We start from the raw sequence: 26,289 nt of genomic DNA, 5'->3' as shown, positions 1-26,289 counted from the left end.
GGTTGGTTTAATAAGTCGTTACATGCAAATTGCCAAGAAGCCTTGCTTAGAAGAAATTCATTAGATCTTAAGGTATGTGAAAAGTACACTTAGCTATGGTATTATGTTTAATAAAAGTGAAGATTGCAAGGTAGTTTGATATTGCGATGTTGACTATGCACGTGGTAATGATACTCTTCGTTCAACAACGTGGTATGCTTTTGTCCTTTGATCTGGTGCAATTCCTTGGTGTAGTAAGAAACAAGTTGTCATATCTCTATCAACCATTGAAGCGGCATATCGAGTTACAGTGATGACAACTTAAGAGAGCACATGGATTATGCAACTATTAGAATATACCAAGAGTGTTCTTTATTGTGATAATCTATCATCAATATGATTAGCAATGAATCTGATTTTCATGTAAGGACCAAGCATGATGAGGTTTATTAGTACTTCATCAGAGAAAAAAATCCTACAAGAAGAGATTAGAGTGTTCTTTATTGTAAGTTTTTTTTAAAAAGTTTTATATTTTTGTTTTTTTATATGTTCTTTATAGTACTCTTTCAATATTTTAAGACTAGAATTATTAAAATTTCGGTGTTGAGAACTATTTTCAGTTTATAAAATTAGTTTGTTTAAATTTCAATTTACTGCAGATGTTAAAAAACAAACATGCTTTTATTATGGACTGCAGCTGTTTGTTCCACCTCTTCTGCTACAGAGGATTGCAGAGGTGGTCTGCATACTTCATTAAATTTCGCTTCGAAAAAACAAACAACACACCCCCAAACCAAACCTGTAGAGTGAACTGAATACTTATTTCTATTTACTTTGAATTTACAAATACAAACAAAAAACAAAGTTTTAGCTTGAAAATCACTTGACCTAGAATATATCACTAACATTAGAAAAATAAACATAAAATTAATTGAATTATATATATATATATATATATATATATATATATATATATATATATATATATATATATGTTACAATCTATTGATTATATGCATTTCACGAGCTCTTTTGCCGTGTATAAGCCCAATAAGAAACTATTTATTTATATTAAACTATAATGTGGTAAAGAAATCTGAAACAGAAAAACAAAAGGCACCAATATGAAAGTTTATTTTCAACATTAGGTCTTTTGTTTTTGCCATATAACGATTAAAAACATGATTAAGCCTTATGCTAGATTGACAGAAGGAATCAGCAAGCAATTGATGTATAATCATATGGCATACAGCATAACTTTAGAAGCTCGGCACAACTACAATGGCTGCACCAGGAGAACATCTTAAGCTATGAATACCTCTTAAGTACCTGCTATATTTCATCATCTTCCATTCTGTCAAAAATTACTGTTTTCTGCTTTTAAATCAAAGCTAATTAATTCCCACAACAAACAAGTGAACAATTGTAAACGATGAACAAATTAGAAGACTCAGATGAGTAAGGAATTATATCATCGAATCTAGCCATATGAATTAAAACCGCCTGCAGCAAAAAGCTGGACAGTAACAATTTATAGGCACAGAATCAGGGAACATTTCATCCTCACTGTCATCTTAAACATACATGATACAGCTAAATCTTATATGGATAATCATCAAAATAGATCGATTCTGTAACAAGTAATACAGATAGAATACTATGGCGTTTGATTTTAGCTGCGAATAACTTCTTCATAGGCATACCACACGTTATAAATCACGAATAAAAAGCGTGGCGATGACTTTTGGAATATAGAATCATGTATCAGTATATATAAAACTAACCAGATTTCTACTCGCTTTGAGAAATGGCTAAGATCCACATCAGAATTTGGACCATTAAATTTTGATACCGAGTAGATAAATATATAGAGTACACAGTCTTCTTGCCCTTCGGTATCACCTAGTTTCCAACATGTGGAGCAGCTTCTATGAGGGTAAAATTGTACATTTACATCTAAAAAAACTGATGTTATTCCATGATTCCAAACTGAGATGCTTGAAATAAATTATAACTAAAGTATACAATAATCCACCATTTTGGATTTTGAACCTCAAAAGTTTTTCAAAATCTTCTCATTAGCTACACCATTGTCAACAAGAATAGAAGTAACTTCCTACAAAAAACATTCGTATCAAACAACATTACTAATTTACTATTATCAATAACAATTTCCCTGTCAACTTATAAAAGGGCTAATTTGCTCTTTAGGCCAATCATCTTTTAAACAAATAACCTTTTGGGTTGAAATCCAATATGCAAGAATTACTTACTCGGTTGAAATCCCCTTCAATAGTGTAATGACAACCCAAAAGATAAGTAACCCAATTTACAAAAAAATTATTAAAAAAAAAAAAAAAACAAACCTCAGCCATCTGTTTTTGACCACCAAGCACAGCCCCGATTGACTCTAGTGCATAGAGCTGTTTAGCTCTTGCAAAAGCTGCCGGTACATACCCTAATTCACCAGCACAACTATCAGCAGGCTGGGCAACACTGGGATGATTGTAACCCCAGAAGATTCCCAGGCTTTGAATCTATCCTATACTGGTTGAAGAAAATGGAAGATTAGAATCAGTTTGAGGTTAGAAGGGTAAGAAATTTAAGGATTATAGTGAGAACCTGACAATGGCAGCAAAGAACGAGCACCGGGAAGCAGCAGCGGCGACCGGCGAGGGGCTGTGGAACAACAACCAAACCTAATTTGGAAAACCTAGTAAACAACAACCGATTGAAACCCTAAATCGTAAGAAACATTCAAAATAAAGAAAAGATGTACTGTTTTTTACCTGGAAAGAAGTGAGGGTGGTGGTGAGTGGTGTTGTGCGATGGTCGTTGTAGTGAAACCTAGGGTTACTCGAGGGCATCGTGAGATGGTGGTGCGGTGGTGTCTGATGTTCAGGCAGTAGCGACTAATATTGGTGGTGGTGACGGTTGTCCGATTCAATGTATATATGAAGTCGACAAAAGTAAAAGTACAATTCAAATTTGACGAAGACTCCCTAATTTATTGTGATTACTTTGAATAATCGGTTGAAGATATTTTTATAGCTTATTGCACCAAATTCGGCGGCTGAACTTTAGGGATTCAGAATTGGAGCTGATTCTTTCATGGTATTTTTGATCTATCCACGTATTTTTATTGTAAATAGACAATTATGCCCTCAATTAAATTTAAAGATATTTGAGAGAGAAAAGTGCTATGTTTTCGAAGGACCACGACGCACATGTCGCTGCAATCGTTGCACTCCTTCTTTCTCCTTCAGCGTTACCAGATCATGTGTTTCCAAAAAACCATGAAAACTCACTGTCACAACTTCCAGAAGCATACCAGTTCCAAACGCACAAATCAGATTACTCCTGGGACCTGAATAACATCAATTCTTTTCTCATCTTAGAAAATGTTCTTTATTTTTTGTTATCTGATGTGGATTTACAGTTTATGCATTTGATTCTGTGTTTTTCTTTTCTTAAATTCGGTTTCATAGTGTTGGGGTTTATCGTTTTGAGTTTGTTCAGTAACCTAAATTGATGAAAGTTGTTAGGTTTTACTCTTAAAATCAATTAAATTGACTCTACATATTGGTTAGTGATTCATATAAGTTATTAATAAAATGGTTTTCCCCTTTTAATCTCACTTGTTTTGGCATTTTCACCCCTAATCTTGACATACCCTTGTTGGATTTTGTGGAGGGACTTATGTTGAATTGCTTCATACGAGTTTTCAGAACAATTTTGATCATATAATATCCTTAAGGCTATAAAACTTGAACATAGTTGTTGACATGTGGTTGCCGATTTCAAAGCCTCATGTGTGGTCCTTTTCGTGTGATTGTACCAATATCGGTTGAGCTTGCTAAGAAGATCGATAAATGTGGATGAACTTGAGGTTCATTTGCTCATATCATCTTCAGGAGCCCTAAACTCGATTTACGAAGATTGAGAAATTAGGATGGATTGTTGATCGACAATGGAGGCGTTGCAAAGAATGGGCTGAAGAAAAAGCAGTGTTGAAGGAGGAAGAATGATATTTCGTCATGTTTCTTTTAGTGTTTGGAGGCTAGGATTTTCTATCTTCAATATTTAGGAATTAAACTTAGGGGTATTATTGTCAAAACATAAAGTTTTCTGTGGATGGATGAAAACTTGTTGTGGATAAATCAGTGCCCATTCAAAATTGATTAATTCATGAATTGGACGGCAGAAAAAAGATAGAAATGACGGAGAGAATGCCACGTGTCAGAATGATAGTCTAAAAGGACATGTGACATGTAGGAGAGGTTTTTATTAAGAATGGAGATTTACTATAATTGATTAATAATTATGACTTTTTACTATAAAAAATTATTTATTGTTGTAACCATAGTTCCCACAGACTATAACCTAGTAAAGTAATAATGATATGAATATATGAGACGGTAGTTTATTATACTAATACTAAATAATTAATAAATATGTTTCACAGAATGCTACAATAGTGAAAATATCTTATATTTTTATAACTATTTTATGGATTTTTAAGTAAATTAAGTAGCACAAATCGGCATAACGATAAAATAAAAAGAAAAAAACATCATAAATGGTCCCTGTGGATTCCCAAAATCTAAAGTTTAGTCCCCGTGGTTTAAAAACGTCATAGATGGTCCCTATGCTTTCAAAACTTTTGACGATTGATCATTATTGCTAACTCCGTTAACTTTTGTTTGTTAACTGAAGGGCATTTTCGTCATTTCACTACCACAGGGACCATTTATGATGCTTTTTCTTATTTTTTTTAAAAAGAAAATAATTTAATAAAAGGACTCTCTCTCTCTCTCTCTCTCTCTCTCTCTCTCTCTCTCGGAAAACACCCCTTTTAGACTCCCCCACCCTATTATTCATATTCTCGTGTCTATTCACCAACAACCTCCATTCCCTTATGTCCATCATTTTTTGATCACTTGACAGTTATTCAAGGGAGCTAGTGGGTTTCTTGGTGCAGGTTACTGAGTGAGAAAGAGAATCAAGTGAGAGAGGGGAGAAATTTAGAACCAGAAAATAGAGCAGGGTTTGTGATTCGATTCAGCCACCGCTAGTGCCAAAGTTTGATCAGATCGATTCAGACTCTTTTCTGTTCGCTTTCGTTCATCATTCTACTTTCATGTTCCTTTTTATAATATGTCGCCTGCATATTGGATTTGGTTATAAGGAGGCTGTGATGATTTTGTTTTTTGTAGTTGATCTGAGCATCAAGTTGGGGAAATGGTGAAATTTCATCCTGTATCTTGGCGGGGCAACCGTTGTTGCAGCATTGGCGGTGTGGCCCATTTTTCCGATCAAAATAATAGATTTGAGCCTCAAATGTTAATGTTACCGTTGATTTCTTGACCCCAATGAGGATTATCAGAGAAGCCATTGTTGGTTTAGGTAGTCCTGCTCCTATATTGGTTTCAGAAGGGGCTAACACCATGGATGTGGGTCGATCCGTTTTGGTCCAAATGGAACCCAGAACCTGTTTAGATGCAGGAACATGGGGGACAATGGGTGTTGGTTTAGGGTATTGTATTGCAGTAGCAATAGCTTCGCCTGATCGGCTTGTGGTTGAAAAACTTACTGTTGAATCAAATGGTGCTTGAAAAACTTCCTAAATCTCTGATTCTATATGGGATCAAAGATTCCAATGGATTGAACTAAAATGCTTCGTCAAGATATTAGGGGGCATATGTCGCCTTTGTCGCCTCTAATGTGTATGTGAAGTGTTTTTCCTTCAAGTGCAGTTTTGTGGGTGTGTTTGTGTGTTTTTCCTTTAATTGCAGGTTGAGAAGAAGGGGCAAAGAACGAGATGGCCACCTGTAGATCTAAAATGGAAATAGAAATTGGGAAGGGAAATGAGATGATGTATCTAGGTGATGAGAGAGAGAGAGAGATTTTATTTAATTATTTAAAAATAAATAAAAAAAGCATCAGAAATGGTCCCTGTGGTAGTGAAATGACGAAAATGCCCTTCAGTTGACGAACAAAAGTTAACGGAGTTAGCAATAAGGACCAATCGTCAAAAGTTTTGAAAGCACATGGACCATCTATGACGTTTTTAAACCACGGGGACTAAACTTCAGATTTTAGGAAACCACAGGGACCATTTATGATGTTTTTTCAAATAAAAGTTTACAACCCATATGTATTATCTCAACATTAATTCATGGATTTTTGTTAGTACTTAAATTAAATTTAACAAAAGTGGGTATTGGGTTGATAAGTCGCCTTATTTAGACCATCTCCTACCCATCTCGATTTTTTCCTCCATAAATGGAGTAAAAAATAGAGTAATAGTATTTCATCTCCAACCCTACTCCATTTTCTACCCTATTTTTTACCCCAAAAAGTATATTCCTAAAATATTCCATTTTTATAACTTATATATATTGTCAAATACACCCTCTACTAATTAAACTCTATATTTATGATTAATTAATATAAATTAGTATATAATATGATATTATAAATATTAAATATTGCATTTAAACTATAATCAGTAGATAAAATAAACTAGAAATGTATAAAATTAAAATGAGAGAGACTAAAATTGACAACCAAACTTCACCTCCATTTTTGGAGATATGAATAGTATTCCCCCATATATGGGGGAATACTATTCATATCTCCAAAAATAGAGGTGAAAATGAGGTAGGGTTGAAGAAGAATGAGGAAGAAAATAGAGTTTGAGGGTGGGTTGGAGATGCCCTTAGAGTTTATAATTAAATAATTATTAATATCTATATATTTTTTGAATTATTAATTCCATAGACGAATTATCCATTTAATTCCATAGACGAATCTTTTTTTATCCCCGAATAATAAATCAAAATCAAGAAGTCCTTGAAGAGTTTTCTTGAATAATTCAGGGGTGTTTCGAGAGAAAAAAATAAAATAAAAACAAAAATAATAATAAAGAGGTTTTGCTAAAACCTATCGGGTATATAAAGCAACACTGATCTTTCGGTTATTGAAAACGGCCATGGATGGTGGAGGTTGTCGGCGTTCATCGATCTAAAGACTCCGCACAGCTCAAAACCTAAACCTGACATCTCTCTCTCTCTCTTATAGAGTTAAACCCTAAGGTTGCGTTTGTTTTTTTTAAAATAGCTCTTCAAACCTTGACTCTTCTCACCTCTTCTAACCTAATCTAACAAAAAAAAAAAAAAAAAAAGCGCACTAAACGAAAAAAAGAAACACAGAAGATCGCTCCAGCCGTTTTCCTTCTTCGTTCTCAGCTCTCTTCTCGTCGATCGCCGACTCCAGCCGCTCGCCGGTCGCCGCTGCTGCTTCCCGGTGCTCGTTCTTTGCTGCCATTGTCAGGTTCTCACTATAATCCTTAAATTTCTTACCCTTCTAACCTCAAACTGATTCTAATCTTCCATTTTCTTCAACCAGTATAGGATAGATTCAAAGCCTGGGAATCTTCTGGGGTTACAATCATCCCAGTGTTGCCCAGCCTGCTGATAGTTGTGCTGGTGAATTAGGGTATGTACCGGCAGCTTTTGCAAGAGCTAAACAGCTCTATGCACTAGAGTCAATCGGGGCTGTGCTTGGTGGTCAAAAACAGATGGCTGAGGTTTGTTTTTTTTTTTTTTTTAATAATTTTTTTGTAAATTGGGTTACTTATCTTTTGGGTTGTCATTACACTATTGAAGGGGATTTCAACCGAGTAAGTAATTCTTGCATATTGGATTTCAACCCAAAAGGTTATTTGTTTAAAAGATGATTGGCCTAAAGAGCAAATTAGCCCTTTTATAAGTTGACAGGGAAATTGTTATTGATAATAGTAAATTAGTAATGTTGTTTGATACGAATGTTTTTTGTAGGAAGTTACTTCTATTCTTGTTGACAATGGTGTAGCTAATGAGAAGATTTTGAAAAACTTTTGAGGTTCAAAATCCAAAATGGTGGATTATTGTATACTTTAGTTATAATTTATTTCAAGCATCTCAGTTTGGAATCATGGAATAACATCAGTTTTTTTAGATGTAAATGTACAATTTTACCCTCATAGAAGCTGCTCCACATGTTGGAAACTAGGTGATACCGAAGGGCAAGAAGACTGTGTACTCTATATATTTATCTACTCGGTATCAAAATTTAATGGTCCAAATTCTGATGTGGATCTTAGCCATTTCTCAAAGCGAGTAGAAATCTGGTTAGTTTTATATATACTGATACATGATTCTATATTCCAAAAGTCATCGCCACGCTTTTTATTCGTGATTTATAACGTGTGGTATGCCTATGAAGAAGTTATTCGCAGCTAAAATCAAACGCCATAGTATTCTATCTGTATTACTTGTTACAGAATCGATCTATTTTGATGATTATCCATATAAGATTTAGCTGTATCATGTATGTTTAAGATGACAGTGAGGATGAAATGTTCCCTGATTCTGTGCCTATAAATTGTTACTGTCCAGCTTTTTGCTGCAGGCGGTTTTAATTCATATGGCTAGATTCGATGATATAATTCCTTACTCATCTGAGTCTTCTAATTTGTTCATCGTTTACAATTGTTCACTTGTTTGTTGTGGGAATTAATTAGCTTTGATTTAAAAGCAGAAAACAGTAATTTTTGACAGAATGGAAGATGATGAAATATAGCAGGTACTTAAGAGGTATTCATAGCTTAAGATGTTCTCCTGGTGCAGCCATTGTAGTTGTGCCGAGCTTCTAAAGTTATGCTGTATGCCATATGATTATACATCAATTGCTTGCTGATTCCTTCTGTCAATCTAGCATAAGGCTTAATCATGTTTTTAATCGTTATATGGCAAAAACAAAAGACCTAATGTTGAAAATAAACTTTCATATTGGTGCCTTTTGTTTTTCTGTTTCAGATTTCTTTACCACATTATAGTTTAATATAAACAAATAGTTTCTTATTGGGCTTATACACGGCAAAAGAGCTCGTGGAATTTCACTGTTCACCTGCGATTTTGCGCATGGAATTCTATAAAATGATTTTTTTCCCTCATTTTCACTCTTCAATATAGAAAAACTCTCTCTCTCGGGGATTGCTTTTGACGGTTTCTTGAATAAAATAGACGATTACTTCAACAATCCCGAAAATATGGTTAGATTTTAACTCTTTTTATGTTTTAATTAACATTTATTTAGTATATGTGTTTATTATTTTATTATTTATTGTATTAGTTAGTGTAAAAAAAGAAATTATATTGTTTGTGGTAGGGTAATTTTGTTGTATTTGATAGTTTTAATATTTGTTATTACTAAATTTGAAGTTTAAATGCTATTTTGTTAGTGGCTGTATGAATGTACAAGTAGAGATTGCGTAGAGTGTGCATCGGGTAGTTGTATATTTAGTAAAATGGTTAGAATATGCTTATTTTTTTAAGTTATTAGTTAAATAAATTGTTAGAATAATGTTTATATTATGTTTGGTTAGTGGTTTAAGTTGATAAATTGATATAGCATGGTTAGAATATGTTATTTTATATAATTTGAAACTTAAAAATTGTTTGTATATTTGTTGTATAAGTTGAAAAATTGTTAATTTAGTTGTCGTTTTAGTTGAAAAATTGTTTGTTTATATGGTTAGAAAATGTTATTTGATATAATTAGAAAGATAAAAATCATTTGTATATTTGTCGTATAACTTGGAAAATTGTTTATATAGTTGTCGTTTAAGTTAAAAAAATTGTTATAGTATGTTATTGTTTTTTAGCGTAAATATATAAATTATTTATTAAATATTTGTATTTGCATTGTTATTATTGCATTTAATAATAATATATTTTAAAATGAAATAGTTGTTTAGTTTTCTAATATGTTATTGTGTTTTTTGCAGCATAATTATAATAATTTCGATGTGAAAGCTATTGTAAACTTAAAGGGATCGGAGTGTAACATATGAGAAGTATTTGAAGTGTTACATGGTGTGAGACGTGATATATTTAGAGATACAGTATTTGGTTATTTGTTGGACGTCCCTCGTTTACAAGGGGATGGATTGTTGTTCCACAAAATATTCCTTTATCAGATACGGCCGGACGCTGTTTTATCTCCAGATGGGATAAAACGGTTATATTTTAGAGTAGGTGATACGAAAATGGTATATGGGTCGGAAGAGTTTTGTTTGATAACCGGGTTGAAATTTGCGGAGTATCCAAAAAACATCGGGAAAAAAGTGTTAGAAAAAATAGTTAGTAGTAAAAAAGATGTTTATTGCGTGAGCGGTTATCTCCGAACCATACAAATAGTTCGGTGAAAATCGGTGACCTGAAATTTTTTATTTTAAATCAACCATTCTTAGAAGTTGACGATGCCGATGCAGTTAGAATATGTTTGATTTACATTTTATGTGAAGGTTTTTTGGGAAAAGAAATAAATGATCACGTGCCACAAGATTGGTTTTTTTTTTGCTGAGAATTTGGATGTTTGGAACAGGTATTTTTTGTTTACTTTGAAAGTTTTATATTATTAATGTTAATTTATATTATAACTATTTTTTTTTTGTTTTGTTAGTTTCGCTTGGGATAACTATTTATGAGATTTTACGTATGATGACTTTGAAGATACATGGAACAAGATAAATAAATATTTATCACTTCCTGAGCGTTGTCAAACTTTAAAATACACTGTTTCAGGATTTACGGCTCCAATTAGGATATAAAAATTTACTTATATTTAAATGGTTTTATTGTTATGTTAGTTATTTTAATTTTAACTTTTATTACTATAATTGTAAAAATTGTAGATATGGATATATGAGATGCTTCCGGCTGTTCGTGCCTGTGGATTTGTATTGAGAAAAAATAGGAACATGCCCCGGATGAAACGATGGAGTGGGACAAAAAAATTGAAATGGGTTAATGTGAACAAGATTTTTTCAATGATACAGGTTTATAAAGTTTTTTAATTATTAATAAAATTCATTATTATACTTTTATATGCATTTTTAATATGTTCAATTTTTTACGAGGGACAACCACCAAGAAATAAAATGTCACCGAGTGATGATGAGATGATATTTTTTTATTATATGTCATTTCAAGAGTATGTATATGGTGAACGGAAATCAGTTCCATCCCCAGTACGCGACCATTTTAGGAGACAAGACGAATCTTTGTCTAGTATGTCGTCTAGTGGTCCCTCTCATGGTAGAGGTGGGCGCAGTGTAAAACCCAACCTAGAGGTGTTGAAATGGCTACATGCACTGGAGCAACATGTGTTTACGAATCAAGAACCTACAGAGGTGTTTGTTGAAGAAGTGAATAATGAAGATCTATGGAATAACATCAGTTTTGAGGAGTCTGCAGTATTCCAAACAAAATTTGATGAACGGGTTAGTTACACGCTACATTATTTTTTTTAATTTATTAACATATATTAATATTTGTGTTCATATTTTATATTTGCAAATTTAGGTTGTAAAAGATGAAATGATGAATAAAAATAATACAAATATAAATATTTTTGGTGATATTGAAGACGACAAGGTTATTATAGATATTACATTTACGATTTTAATAATTAATTTTTAATGTTTCTTTCGTTAATAACTATAATGTGTTAATTTTAATGTAGGAGTTGGAGGAGAGGAATGAGAATGCGGGTTGTAGTAGGAACAAAATTGATGATGATGTGTTTGATGTAAATGATAATGAAGCTAAAGAGGTTGTTATACTTACATTTATTTTAGTTTTTATTTAGTAGATTGAAACATGTTTTAATTAGAGATTTTTGCTTATTAATTTAGGTGTCGGAGGAAGATGAAATACAAATTACGGGAAATGTAAATTATTATGATGCTTATGGTTTTGATGGCAAAGAAGTTACACCCAATAGACCGAGGGTTCGAAATCCATCAAAGTATTTGTGCCCTCCGACGTTTAATTTAAAAACTTATATCGTAATAATAGAATTTTTTTTATGTGAATTATTTGAAAGATAGAGATATAAACATTTCAATATTGTTTTAGCTGCACACAACACCGAAGCAAAAAAGAAGAGCAAAAAGGAAGGTTGATATGAAATCAACAAGCCCCGTTCCTCCTCCAGCATCTGTTGTTGCTCACGACTTCTCCGTGTTGCGCCTGCAACCTTACGTAGTAGGCGGTGAAGTTGTGATCCAGAATTATTTATTTCATTCATATGACATGCTGCATCGTTTGTTTAATTTGGTGTTAGATAGAGAATTTTGGAGCGCCTTGTTTGGGCATACACACGACGGATGGTTGGAGTCAGCGGGAAAATAATACTTAATTTGTTTTTTTAAAAGTATTTTCTTTTTTAGTTAATAACAAAAGTATCATAATTTTGTGCATCATATCACCCTTTGGTATAAACTACTGATGGAGAGACGTTTTGATAGCGACTAACATACAATAATGCCGCCAAATTTTTTTGTTTGCCATGCTCTGGAGGAAGGGCAGGATTGGAGGGCGTTTATGGCTGGTATTGCTAAATACCCCAACTTCATGGTTGCTTGGTGGGATGTCGATACGGTAAACTAAATTTTATTTTTTTAAAATATTATCGTTATTGTCATTATGTTTTTGTATTCTTATTTCTAAACAAAATTTATTTCTTTTTTATCCTTATACAGGTTCTATTTCCGATTCATTCAGCCCCTAATCACTGGTTATTTAGGGAACTACGATTGGCGAATATGGAAGTCCATATTTATGACAGTCTCGGTAGAGGGGCTTATGAAAAATTCAACTCTGATGGAACCTTTACCAAATTTAAAGCTATGGTGGCCGGTTGTTTAGACAAGATTAATTATTGGGCCCGGAGGAACATCCCAATGATTCCATTGAATATGCAATTCATATTCGAAACAAATGTTCCCCAACAAAGTAGCCATTTGGGAGACTGCGGTGTTTTTGTTTGTATGTTTTTGGAAAAATTAGTTTCAGGCCAACCAATACGTGAACTTATTGACCCAATGAACGCAGCTTTAGAGTTTCGCCAACGGATGGCAAAAATTTATTGGGGGTCGAGTCTTGGTCCTATGTAGTTGGATTATATATTTGTATATGTAATTGTATGTTGGATTTAATGACCTAGTATTAACTTAAATAATTACAACATAAGAACGACGCCACCATTTGTTTGAAAGTAACAAGTACACTGCTCTAAACATAACAACAAATACAACAATTTATTGATATAACAACCTAAAAACTATCAAAACAATACTAAAAAGCTTACAACTTGTAAATAATAATTGCTATAGATGGAGACTTATCAGATGTAATTGTAAGCTCCTGCATATTTCCTATGCAATCATGTAGTTTTTGAAAAAACCATGTCCAAGAATCGGTACACTCATTTTTGCATATACCATATGCAATCGGTAATATTTGGTTTTGTTCGTCCTTAGTAACTACAAGTAACATGGTACCTTTGAACTTGCCCTTTAGGTGGGCTCCATCTACTACTAGGGTCGGTTTACAAAATTTGACAAAAGCACGTACCTACAATACATTGTATATCTATTTAAATACACCAAAATAAAAATGAAAAAATTAATAAAATATTATAATACTCACCGAGCAACCGAGAGCGACCTACAAAAACTCAAAGCGATCATCACCATCTGTTTTAATATGCGTCACCGTACCCGGATTATGTTTGACCAAATTGTGACAATAAGCCGGAAGTTTGGTAAAAGAATCCCCTTCCATACCCCTTAACAACAACAATGCATATTGCTTCGCACGCCATGCCTGATGGTATGAGATATTGATATTCAATTGAGCATTCATATCATTAATAATATCTTTTCCCCGATAAACTCTACTATAATCTTTAGCCAAAACATCAACAAGATATTCACTCAAAACATATTTGTTTGCTTGTCGATGATTAAATTGCAAAATTGTTGAAGAACATGTGTGTACATCAACAAATTTATTCACTTGGAAAAGTCCATCAGAATTTTTAATTGCTTTTGCTCTTAGTAACCAAGAACAATTTTTCGAAACACACACAACCTCATACCTTGATTTGGTGGATCTACTTGTCCTCTTCTGAAAACTTTCTCGAAGACATTTTTTACCAATACACCGCTTTAACAGTTCTTTGTTCTTAAATATACTCTCACATTCAATCTTTTGAAGATTCATGTCTACCATCTGTGTTGGGATATCTTCATTAATATCATCTGGGCATGCTGGTACAGAGGGCATACCGTAAAAAAGGTTATTGGAAAACTTAGCTTTAGCTTCATCACCCAACTCATCTCTATCTGAATTGTTTTGTAAGTCGGTTATATCTAAACGTACATCAGCAACATCAACATAATCCCCGTAAACACGCTTTTTTTCATTTTTTTGACTCGAATTTTTTTTCTTTTTACTTTTATCTACTACATGCCTATTCATAACTTTAACTTCTTGTTCGACAACATCATCACAACGACCACCCACATCATTAAGATATGTACCAACATCATCATCACCAACATACTTGTAATTCTCAGGATCCACATAGTTAATAGGTGAATAACTAACATTAACATTTTCAGCAACACTGTGAAACTAAGGTACACTAGGAGTATTGAAAGTACCTATCGGATCGTTGCTCCCTTTATAGCTGCATAAATTACTAACCGGCTGATTTCCACTGTGACTAGCCTCATTAACCTCATCTCCTTCATCAACCACCACAAACACTTTGACAGCCCTTCCTCCACTACATTTGATTACATTTATCAACATTCTAACATTCATGTCTTCAACTATAACTATATAATAATTCAATTCAGGATGATGGAAACGAAGACTAGTTCTATATTTGTCTAACAAACCAATTTTGCTTCTCACCAAAGATACAAAATCACTATAACTAATATACTCAGAAAATATCAAAGCGAATTCAGAAATACCTCCATGTGGACATACGTATTCCAGATTTGTTTTAATAACTTGTCATCTCTCACCGGTTACAAGACAAACCAAATATTCAATCGTTTTTTAGAGAGATTTTAGAGAAATTTCCTAAACAAATAACAACTAAACTGATAATTTTCTACAAAAGTTTATATATAGTAACATTATTTCGTAGTCAAACCAATTGATTTCATAGTCAAATTAAAAAAAAACGTAAAATCGCAGATGGAATACAGAGAAAATCGCAGATGGACTGTGTCCATCTGCGATTTAAGCCTGAAATGTCCTATATATATAGAAAAAAAATTAAAAAAATCAATCCACCTGCGAATGTACAAGTGGCTAAAGCACAAGTGTGCTTTAGCCACTTGTACATTCGCAGATGGAATGTGCAAATCGCAGATGGACCATTCACATCTGCGATTTTCGTGGCGATTTTTGCAATTTCGATTTTTTTTGAATATTTTCCACAAAGTGATTAGGATAATTGGCTATTTTTGTTATTTTCTCTATTTTTATTTTCAAGTGATTATTCATATATGAATATACTTATATATGAACTAGATGTGTCTCGCGCAAAACAACGGCGATAAATAACTCTTTTGATGAATAGTTTTTTTACGGAGAAATAATTATTAGATTTTATTATTAGTTATTATGTAATAAAAAATTACCACTTTTAATTAAAATAATTATGTTTAGAACTTATATTTATATTGTCTGTATATACATTTGATGTAAATTAGTTATTTTCGGTGTATAGTTTAATAAATATAAATTGATTTATATAGATTAATTTAATATTTTAAAATTGTCATTTTGCAATAAATTAAATTTCTTAATAACCTTCCTTATTTCAATTCTTCAAAAATTTGGCAAGTATTAATGATTTTGTTATGCATAATTGATCTGTACAAAAAAATTTGAATCTTATACCTCTTAAAATTCAAGATATGACTAATATGATTTATAATATAGTATAAGATATATGAATATATAATTATTCATATATGAATATTATCTGTTTCATCATCCCGATACGCTGGAGCGTTTAAGCGACAGATTTGAAATATGCGAAAATATACTTACCTTTATATTCACATATGAATATTACATTTCTACGTCGCGACGATACGCGGGAGGGTTTTGCTGCAAAAACAAATATGTAGCCTAAATTTGTTCTTGTATATTTGATTTCATAATTGTTCTCATTTGAACCTTCCCCGATATATATATATATATATATATATATATATATATATATATATATATATATATATATATATATATATATATATATATAAAAGACCCTTTGAAGCAAAAATTAAATAAAAAGTAATTTGGATTTATATTTTTCAAGATCTGCTATTTTAAATCGCGGTCCGTGCTTGCTATTTTATTTGTGAGCATAATACCTCCTTAAATTACTCCGTCAATAATTTTTTTTTCGTTAACGTAAGGTATGACACTTAATATTTGTTTTTTTTTAAATAGAGTATATATAAATAAAAAAATATCTAAAACTTTGAAGTAAAAGCTAAATAAAAAATCATATAAATATGATATAAACACCACACGAACGCATAATAACTAGAATCTTTTAAATATTTTTGTATCAAATCATAGATACTTAAAAAGCTAACATTTTTTCTTGAATCTCATTCATTTGAACCCCCCATAAAAATTTGCCAACACCTCATGCATTTGAAACCCCACACCCTTTCACCTTCAAAGTAATTAATTACACATAATCTCTTTCCAAGAAAATCACAAACTCTATGAGTTCAACACCTCATACATTTGAAACCCCACACCCTTTCACCTTCATTATATATGTAGTTATATTAGTACTTTTTCTTACAAAAAGTTGTCATTTGGTTGAAGATATTATGATTCAAAAGTTTTCATATAGTTTAAGCATTCACGATCCAAATATAATGACTTGAAGAAATGGGTTATGTCGCATCGATGGTACTTGTAATATGATTTTTTCTTTCAACCAAAACAAATGAAGTTTTTCTATTCTTTCTTTATATTCAATTTCTCATTTGATCTTTATATGTGATTTGTATGTATTAATCAATCTTGAATGTGACTCTCCAAACATCAATGTTTTGCTTGGAATATATTTCTCATTCTTCTTTTTCAAGAAAAACATTTTGATTGCAGGTTAGTGAAGAATTGTCATCAAGTTTCTATGGTTGAATGGTGTTAAATAAAGAAAGAAGATTTAGAAAATGGATATAGGTTTTTTTTTTTGTTTGAGGAAAGTAGACGAATGTTAGTTTTTTCTTTTGATTTAAACGTATATTTATGTAACATTTTTATTTATATATTCAACCATTGAATGTTCTTATTTATTTGATTGTAGTTTTTCTATTTTGATTATGTTTATTTTCTATTATTTTTTTGTTGTGTTATCCTACACAACATATTTACAAGACAATATTTAAAAGATAACATAATTTTTAACATTTGATATGTAATTATGATGACTTATCATGATATGTTCTTCATATGAAAGTAATTTATCCATATTACTACGACAAGAATTACATATGACATTTACGAAAATATATATTATATGTGATTTGTTTAACATATATATGCATCTATGTATGTTATAAATTTATAATTAAATATCTTTATGTTTAATAATTGAAGGGATTAAAATGATGCATCAAAACCAATTATTTAGACGAATATAATAATAATAATAATAATAATAATAATAATAATAATAATAATAATAAATACAAATTTCCAAGTACCGTATTTATTTGAAACTCACACTACAACTCAAGAGTTTTTCTAATTTATGCATATTTATTAGTTACAACTCAGGAGTTTTTAACTTATGATTATTAATTAGTAATCACTAATAACTTTTTATGTTCTTTCTTTTATAAGGTTGTAAAGTTTTGCTCATTAAAAACATTAATGTATTTGAAGAGATTTGTGATTTAAATATAAAGAGTTAATATAAATGTTATAATAAATGTTTTAGTGTTTTTATGTTATTAAAAGTTGTAGTGTTTATTTTTCATATTTTTTATTATTCGTTGTATATATATCTTTTTTAATACAAATGTTATACTAGATGTTTTTGTATTTTTATGTTACTAAAAGTCGTAGTTCATATTTTTGTTCATACATTTTGTTACCCGTTATATATAGATTATCATACGTTTGATATATAATTTACACAATTTTAAATGGTTTATAAAATTATCAGATAATTGTATATATCACAATGACTTAAAAATTAAAACTATAATCCTCATCATACATCATACATACTTATAAAGCTAACATTTTTCCTTGAACCTCATGCATTTGAAACCCCCATAAAAATTTGCAAACACCTCATGCATTTGAAACCTCTTATTTTAATGAATACCACTCAAAAGTCTCTTAATAATGATTAACAATTCAAAGGTTTTATAACTTATATAATATATTTAATAAACAATTAATGGGTACTCTACTATAAAAAGGTCAATCTTTTTGAGTAGACACACAAATACAAGTCACATACAAAATTCACAAAGAAAACAAGTTTAAAGTTTTTTGTGTTGGTTTGAGGGCTTTGAACAATTTTCGAGCCATGTTATTATGTTGAAGTTTTTAATTTGTAAGTTTGTTATATACTAATTCTTTTTTGTATTTTTTTTTATTTAAGTATTCTTTATTGAATGTTGTGGTTGAAATTTTAATGTAAATTAGATTAGATTCATGTTATCGATCATATGTTATGGAAGGTGATATATATATAATATTTAATTAACTATTGTATACATGTTTGTATGTTAATGTGGCTTCAAAACAATAATTAATTAAAAATCATGGATATGTCATATTATTCATATTATCCATGTAAGCCTTTTTTAAAATGCAAATTATCTATCTTATCACTTTATATTTTAGTATATGTTTAACATTTTAGTTATAATAATAAGTGCTTTTTAAAAGTTTATTTCACTTATTAATAATAACAAGTGGTTTTAGAATTAATAAGCAATAATTATAAATAATAAAATCAAATTACATGGATATGTCATATTATCCATGCAAGTCTCTTTTGAAATGCAAATTGTCTATCTTATCACTTTATTATTTAGTGTATGTTTCACATTTTAATAATAATATTAAGTGTTTCTGAAAAGTCTTTTTTAACTTATTATTAATAATAAGTGGTTTAAAATTAATGAATAACAATTTTAAATGATAATAACATCAAATTATAAATTACATTTAGCTATAAATAAATTGTATTTTAAATGAACATCTTTATTGAAATTAGAAAATGATCACATAAGTAAAAATATAATTAATCAATAATAATAATTGTTAGAAATAATACTAAATAGATAATTATATTTGATTCTATTAATGAGGAATGTGGGTTGATGTCAATGAATATTATTATTCAAAATAATTGAGATTATATATATATATATATATATATATATATATATATATATATATATATTATCTCAAAGTTAATGTCAATAACATAACCATTTTAAACATATATTTTTCAATATTTTAACAATATATTTTTAATCTTCATTGCGCAACGCGTGAGAATTCGTCTAATCGTATATATAACCACTATTATTTGTGAACGTCATACGAACTTAGATTACACATAATAAAAGAATTAATGTTTTTCGATTAGTGTGCTATGATATTTAATAAATCAAACAAAGATTTTCAACAATTGTATAAATCTGATGATTTTTTTTTTAATTTTTTCTTCAAAAGAGTCTTATTTCAATATATATATATATATATATATATATATATATATATATATATATATATATATATATATATATATATATATATTGAATTAGATGTCTAAGCCAATAACTGAATTAGTATATACTTGAATTATTAGCAAAATATTTGTGGGTTGCCCTCAAACCTAGTAATTGAATATGATAACTTTTAGAAAGAGAGACAAATTTATTGGTTTATTATATTATTAATAAATAGCAATAAGTGAAATTGCTAATATATTATGAAAATATTATATTAATTAGAAACAGTAATATTTAATTAAAAATTAATTGTAGTTAATTTTGAGACTAATTGAATTAATTAAAAGTGTAAGGGTTAAAGTACAGTTGCATAAGAGTTGAACAAGAGAGGGTCCAAAACATTCCGTAGAAGGGGTGGACGAATTCTAGGTTATTCCAGGGCATCTGGAATATTCGTTACAGATAAATAGGAAGCTGAATAATTACCAATTTGAATAAATATTATTTTGTTCATTTTAGGGTTATCTAGGGTTTCCAAGATGCACTATATAAGGAACCCTTAGACTCCAATTTTCGGCCACTTCATTCTTGAGAGCCAAGGCCAAAAATTCTATCATCCCTCTCCTCTATCTTCAAGTCTCTTAGTTACTAGGGTTTGATGTGAACCATCAGAGGCACGACACTTGTGGTGCCCGTTTCCGAAAGCTTTGAAGAAGGTTTTAGATTTGTTTGCAACAACAATTCAAGAGGTATGTAAATTTCCTTATAAATTACGATTTCATTAGGGTTTTGTAGGTTGATAGTTCATAGTATGTCGTCTTTATGTAAAAGACATAAATTATTTAGGTTGCATGTGCCCTAATACGTTTAATTGTTAATTGTTTTTCCGCTTGGAGCAATGTGTTGAAACCTACGTTTTCCTTATATATATATATATATATATATATATATATATATATATATATATATATATATATATATATATATACACACACACACACACACACACACAGAGAGAAAAGTTTAGTAGAGAATCATTATTAATAAAAAACCAATGAACCAATCTAAAGCGTCAGAATTTAAACTTTAAAGCGATCAACAACAAAATGAAGGGTTGTAGACTTTACAATAGATATACATGCACCGAATATACCGTTGTTCATGAATTTTATCGAGAAAAAAAACCGTTGTTCATGATTTTTCATCACATTTCCATAGAGATCGACATTGATATATAAAAATTGATTTTTTTTTTCAAAAAAACTCACTTCATTTTCTTTGTTTTTTGAAAAGTTAAAGTCTATGTTTAATCGAAAAAAATTAATAAATATATCAAAATTCATATTTTTTGGAACTAAACTATACATAGTTCAGATTCACAATGTGAATAAATTCATTTGTTAATTTTTCAAAACTAATTTACGAGTAACCAAAACGTTAAATATTATAAAACTATATGTAAATATATTTCGATTCATATGTAATTTTCACTTAATTTGTGAATGATCAAATAGTTGAAATAGTAAGTCATAATCACATTGTGATTGTTAAAATTGAAATATTTACAGTTTAGATTCAATGTGTGAATCTGAACTGATTAAGTTATTTTATTTTATTATTATTTTTATTTTTATCAATGTTGATGTTTATTAATAAAAAACATATTCACTATGATTTCCGACGCTCACGATTGGTTCCTTGGTTCAATGTTAATAATGATTATATATTGAACTTCACCAGTATGTATATATATATATATATATATATATATATATATATATATATATATATATATATAAGGATTTGGATTTCAAAATCAAATATATAAAAGTCAAAATAAAATAAGTTATAAAATCAAAACAAGATAAGAAATCATAACAGATCACAATTAAGAAAAATCCAATCTTTGAATGGATGTGGATATAAAAGGTACAAAAGTAAAAATACAAATATATTAAGTGGATGCCTTTTATTATAGACACACCAACCCAGTGATGAGATTTAGAACCGGAAAATCGGACTAGAACCGGAATCGGAACCGGAACCGTTAGAATTGGAATATATAGAACCGGTTTCGGTTCCGGGTTTAAAAATTGGCTTTATCCGGGTTCCGGGTAATCTGGGTTTGGGTCCATCGGGTCCGGGTAAACCGGGTCTAAAAACCGGAACCAGTGTTAGGAACCGAAACCACTTTTAGGGTCGGAACCGGTTTTTGTGAAACGTTTAAAATATGCATATCTCATTCGTTTCAACTCCAATTGATATGCGGGTTTTTTCAACGTGTAGTTTAGAGTTTGTACATGATTTTAGACTATTAATTTGTCATTTTTAGTTTTCTATTAATTGACTTACAGTCCCCCAAAGTCGAGATATCAAAGCTGAAAATTTTTAGTTTTTCAGTTTTCTTGTATTCTGTGAAAGTTTTGAAACATGCATATCTAATTCGTTTGAAGTCGGATTGACATGTGGTTTTTTTCCAACTTATAGTTTAGAGTTTGTACATGAGTTTAGACTATAATTTTTTCATTTTTGGTTTAATATTCAATGATTACAGTCCCCTGAAGTCAGAATATCAAAATTGAAAATTTTCAACTTTTTAGCTATTTATTTTTGTACTTTATATTCTGTGAAAATGTTAACACATGCATATCTCATTCCTTTAAAGTCGAATTGACATGCGGTTTTTTCGAAAGTGTAGTTTAGAGTTTGTACATGATTTTAGACTATACTTTTGTCAATTTTGGTTTCATATTCAATGAGTTACAGTCCCCCCAAATTCGGGATATCAATATGAAAATTTTCAAAGTTCAACCCACTAAGTACTAAGTAATTACCAAAAAATTCTTGTTTTCCGGTTCTAAACCCACTTTATCCGGTTCCAACCTACCCACTTTGATGTTTTCGGATTTTCCGGTTCTAGACCCACTTTACCCGGTACCATATCCGGAACCGGTTCCTATATACCGATCCGGTTTCCGGTTCTATAAAATCTCGTTAACCGGTTCCGGGTTTTCCGGGTCCCAGTCTATCCGGTCCGGGTTTGGACCCACTTTCATCCCTATACCAACCTATATTATTAGGCTTACTTTTTTAAATAATGATAATAAATTATTACCATATAATTATATCGAAAAACAATATAATTTCAACCAATAAAAATATTTCAAAAACTAATTAGGGTTTAAACGCTTGTGGGTTGTTAACACCAAAAAGGCTTGTGCCGTTTTCTTGAAAAAAAATACATTGGTTTTTGTAGATTGATAAGTTGTCATTAAATTGTCTAATGGTGTCTAAAAAACCCCTAATTAAATGGATGAATAAAAAGAGAAGTGGAAATATCCCTCCCGCATAACATATAACGACGTATAGAAAATGGGCCAGACCCGACCCATGTAGATTGTTGAACTATTTATGGCCCATAAGAGATGAAGACTAGCACCAGAACAGTTTACGTGTAGCAATGTCACCCACTGAAATCCGAGCTAAACACAGAACGCCATTGATCAATCCTCAATGTGTGGTCATTCTCCATTGTTGTTATACCATTAATACCCACCTCGAGCTATTCTTCAAAATTTCCAACTGAAAATGGCAGTTTTCAGTCTGTTTAAGCTATCGATGCTACTGAGCCTACTCTCCGACGTCAAGTTAGGGTCATGGCCGGGAATTTTGACGCAGAAGGAAGCCGTCGCAGTCGGTGGATTCCCGCAGCAGTGCAACCGTATTGAGTGTCCAACATACGATGTAATCAACTCCGGAGAAGGCTACGAGATTCGCGTTTATAATTCCAGTATGTGGGCGACTACTTCTCCCATCGATGACATCTCCTTTGTCGATGGCACTCGCACCGGTTTCCTACAGTTACGTTAATTTACTCCTTTTAGTACTCGATTCGTTTCGAAAACCAATCATTTGATTTAGAAAACTCGAATCCTAATTCCGATTTCAAGTTATAGTTTACGAATCTTGTTTAAATTGATTATTTCGTTTTAGGTTATTCAACTACATCCAAGGGAAAAACAATTACAATGAGCAGATAGAAATGACAGCTCCGGTTCTAACAGAGATTGCTCCGAGTGACGGACCCTTCTGCGAATCTTCATTTCTGGTGAGTTTTTATGTCCCGAAGAAGAACCAAGTCGATCCGCCTCCGGCTACCGGAATTTCGATCCAGAAATGGGGACCGACTTATGTAGCCGTACGCCAATTCGGTGGATTTATAAAGGACTCAGACGTCGGCGTTGAAGCTGCGGCCTTGTCCGCCAGTCTCTCTGGCACTACTTGGTTGGATGCCATCAAGAAAAGCCACTCCCGTGACATCACGACAGTTTACACGGTTGCTCAATACAATTCTCCATTCGAATTTGACAACAGAGTAAATGAGATTTGGTTCAAGTTTGATATGTAATCCAGTCGAAGGGAAGGGAAACAGATGACGAGCAATTTGTAATTTTTGTCATGAACAACAAGCCATAGATATAGATATAGATATGCTTTTGATCCCAATAAACACTCGATACTGTATAAGTAATCAATAATCTTCGGTTCGAGAACATTTACGTGTTTTAACGATTAAACGTGTTTAACTTTGAAAAAGAGAAATGGTTTAGAAGGGTAATTATGTTTTGAAATTATTCAAAAAAATATCATCTAAGACATTGGTAAAAAAATATCATCAAACTATATTTTTTGTTTAAATGTTCCTGTCACTAGACTGACATTTCATTTATCATATCATTACTAGTTAAAATAATTAATTAGAAAAATAAAAAGAGAACCATTTAGGAGTGTAACTATGTAAAATAATTAATTAGAAAAATAAAAAGAGAACCATTTAGGAGTGTAACTATGTTTAGAAATTTTGGGTGCCTTTGAAGGAAGAAGAATGTGGTGATACTGCTTGGAAGTTTGAAGCAACTTTGGATTTGGAAGTTCTTTTTTCTCATTTATTTTAGAAGGTATAAAGTTTGTACATTTATGTCTCCATTGATAGATCTAGTTTAGATGTTAAAGTTATGTCATTTTTGTCCCATAGATTGGTCAATTTGAGTGTGAGTTGTTTTAGAGCTTGTGAGGTGCATTTCGAGTTGTATTTGAGGGTGTTAACTCATAAAAATGCAATCTTGATATTTTCCTTCCGTTCATGGATGAGTTATGAAGCATAAAACTTTATGATAAGTTAGGTTTTGAATTTGGACCCTTTCTAGTCATGCAAAGTCGTAAAGTTGGAAAATTTATGATTTAGGATGTCATTTGGAGCTAGATCTGAGCTCTGGACGAAAGTTCTTAAGGGATAAAGTGCTTAATGGAAATGTTGGAAACAACTTGCATACGTTGGTCGTACCTAGGAATACCCTGGGCATACTAGGCTTGAATCATGTACGCTGAGTGTAGGGTTGGAGTACGTTGGGCGTACTCAGCCTGCCATGGACTTTGACTTTCGTTGACTTTCATTGACCATTCACTTTTGACAAAGTTTGACTTTAAGTCAAACTTGAGGGTTTTGGACTATTGTTTAATATTTTACCTGGTTTTGGTGATTAGTGGATTCACGAGAGCAAGCAGTGCAGAAAGGGAAGTGCATCTCAATATTTTGGGGTTCTTCATTTCAGGTGAGTTCTCCTTACTATAACCGTAGGTCGAAGGCACCAATGTTGGCCCACTAGTTTTTGGTTACCATTTATTAGAAGGATGCCCCAGGGATTGTATGTGGTCACGTAGGATAGACTGATGACTCTTGATCTAGGCTTTCATGCATGTTCCTTGTTTAGTTGTGGCTCTAGAGTATGATCATTTGTCTGGGTGTCTATCTCACCTCTGGTTACATATGATTACACATTCCTTGTAGAGTTATTCATGTATCCTTGTGCATAAGATGTTGCTATATTTTAGTGATCTGCTAGATATATATATATATATATATATATATATATATATATATATATATATATATATATATATATATATCCTGGTGTGATAGGATGCAACATTAGTGGTATACTGTTTAGAGTACCAGTAGGTAGGTTATCGTCTAGTAGAGTGTCCTAGGGAATGTACGTAGTCATGTAGGATAGCTTGAGAACTCCTGAATTAGGCTTTCTTGCCTATTCCTTGTTTGGTTGTGGCCCTAGAGTTGAATCATTTGTTCGGGTGGCTATCTCACCTATGGTTACTTAGGATTACGCATTCGATGGAGGTTAGCTAGTAGTGGAGCAGTGTGTTGTGAGAGGTCTAGTAGGCGGTAGTGAGTCATATGATTGATATTGCATGTATTATGTGTCTACTTGATCCTTGTTTGTTTATATGTCGACATATGGTGGTGGATAAGGTTGAGGTGGTCCTGGTTTGTGTTGTAGGCCAAGAAACCAGGTGCGGGCTGGCTGTAAGCAATAGGCACAGAGTCTCGGGAAGAGTGGTTGAGTTGAGGTGGTAGGCCAACAAACCCGAGGCATTCTAGTTCAATGACTGTGGACCGGATATGCATACTTGTTTATGTTATGATATGTGCGGTATTTTGGGGAACCTACTAAGCTTTGTGTGTTGGAATAGTGTCTAAGGCTACAACTATATTTGGCAAGTATTTGACCCGGTTGTGCATGGTCCTTTTGGGTTGCCTTCACTATAGCAACTTGACAGGATGATTTATAATGAGAGAAGGAATA

The 26,289-nt window shown here is 31.5% G+C and overlaps 2 protein-coding genes and 1 long non-coding RNA gene across 12 annotated transcripts; 2 read left to right on the top strand and 1 right to left on the bottom strand.

The window, feature by feature from the left end:
• Positions 1-1,021: 1,021 nt before the first annotated feature.
• Positions 1,022-3,076, bottom strand: LOC145054291 (uncharacterized). Of its 3 annotated transcripts, XR_013684768.1 has the most exons (5): positions 2,769-3,076; positions 2,602-2,692; positions 2,346-2,526; positions 1,764-2,095; positions 1,022-1,353 (listed from the first exon to the last, which is right to left on the bottom strand). It is a non-coding gene; the product is annotated as an uncharacterized LOC145054291 (long non-coding RNA). The 3 variants fall into 3 exon arrangements; XR_013684767.1 differs by having other exon boundaries at positions 1,022-2,095; positions 2,346-2,521; positions 2,769-3,075; XR_013684766.1 differs by having other exon boundaries at positions 1,095-2,095; positions 2,769-3,074.
• A 3,872-nt stretch (positions 3,077-6,948) lies between these two features.
• On the top strand, positions 6,949-13,050 carry LOC145054290 (uncharacterized). 8 transcript variants are annotated; one of them, XM_079002445.1, is made up of 10 exons: positions 6,949-7,314; positions 7,395-7,570; positions 7,821-8,152; positions 8,997-9,076; positions 9,812-10,410; positions 10,489-11,308; positions 11,391-11,462; positions 11,551-11,640; positions 11,723-12,470; positions 12,572-13,050. In XM_079002445.1, exons 6-9 carry the CDS (start codon positions 10,967-10,969, stop codon positions 11,915-11,917), a joined length of 699 nt encoding a protein of 232 aa, XP_078858571.1. In that variant the 5' UTR covers positions 6,949-7,314; positions 7,395-7,570; positions 7,821-8,152; positions 8,997-9,076; positions 9,812-10,410; positions 10,489-10,966; the 3' UTR covers positions 11,918-12,470; positions 12,572-13,050. The 8 variants fall into 8 exon arrangements, with proteins under 8 accessions (XP_078858571.1, XP_078858575.1, XP_078858573.1 ...); XM_079002449.1 differs by having other exon boundaries at positions 7,390-7,479; XM_079002447.1 differs by having other exon boundaries at positions 7,390-7,570; positions 7,825-8,152.
• Positions 13,051-23,067: 10,017 nt separating this feature from the next.
• HBP1 (SOUL heme-binding family protein) lies at positions 23,068-24,182 on the top strand. The gene is made up of 2 exons (XM_079002441.1): positions 23,068-23,487; positions 23,621-24,182. Exons 1-2 carry the CDS (start codon positions 23,216-23,218, stop codon positions 24,033-24,035), a joined length of 687 nt encoding a protein of 228 aa, XP_078858567.1. The 5' UTR covers positions 23,068-23,215; the 3' UTR covers positions 24,036-24,182.
• Positions 24,183-26,289: the final 2,107 nt, after the last annotated feature.

The sequence above is a fragment of the Lactuca serriola genome, chromosome 5, assembly GCF_051521515.1.
Source record: "Lactuca serriola cultivar US96UC23 chromosome 5, Lser_US96UC23_V15, whole genome shotgun sequence".
Classification (NCBI taxonomy): Eukaryota; Viridiplantae; Streptophyta; class Magnoliopsida; order Asterales; family Asteraceae; genus Lactuca; species Lactuca serriola.
The sequence above is the reverse complement of the archived record's forward strand: the minus strand, read 5'-3'. Positions and strand labels throughout refer to the sequence as shown.

Coding starts and splice junctions, on each gene's coding strand:
- HBP1 (XM_079002441.1), top strand. CDS start 23,216: ATGGCAGTTTTCAGTCTGTTTAAGCTATCGATGCTACTGAGCCTACTC. Junction 23,488..23,620: donor ACTCGCACCGGTTTCCTACA/GTTACGTTAATT, acceptor ATTTCGTTTTAG/GTTATTCAACTACATCCAAG.
- LOC145054290 (XM_079002445.1), top strand. CDS start 10,967: ATGTCACCGAGTGATGATGAGATGATATTTTTTTATTATATGTCATTT. Junction 11,309..11,390: donor AAACAAAATTTGATGAACGG/GTTAGTTACACG, acceptor TTGCAAATTTAG/GTTGTAAAAGATGAAATGAT. Junction 11,641..11,722: donor ATGATAATGAAGCTAAAGAG/GTTGTTATACTT, acceptor TTATTAATTTAG/GTGTCGGAGGAAGATGAAAT.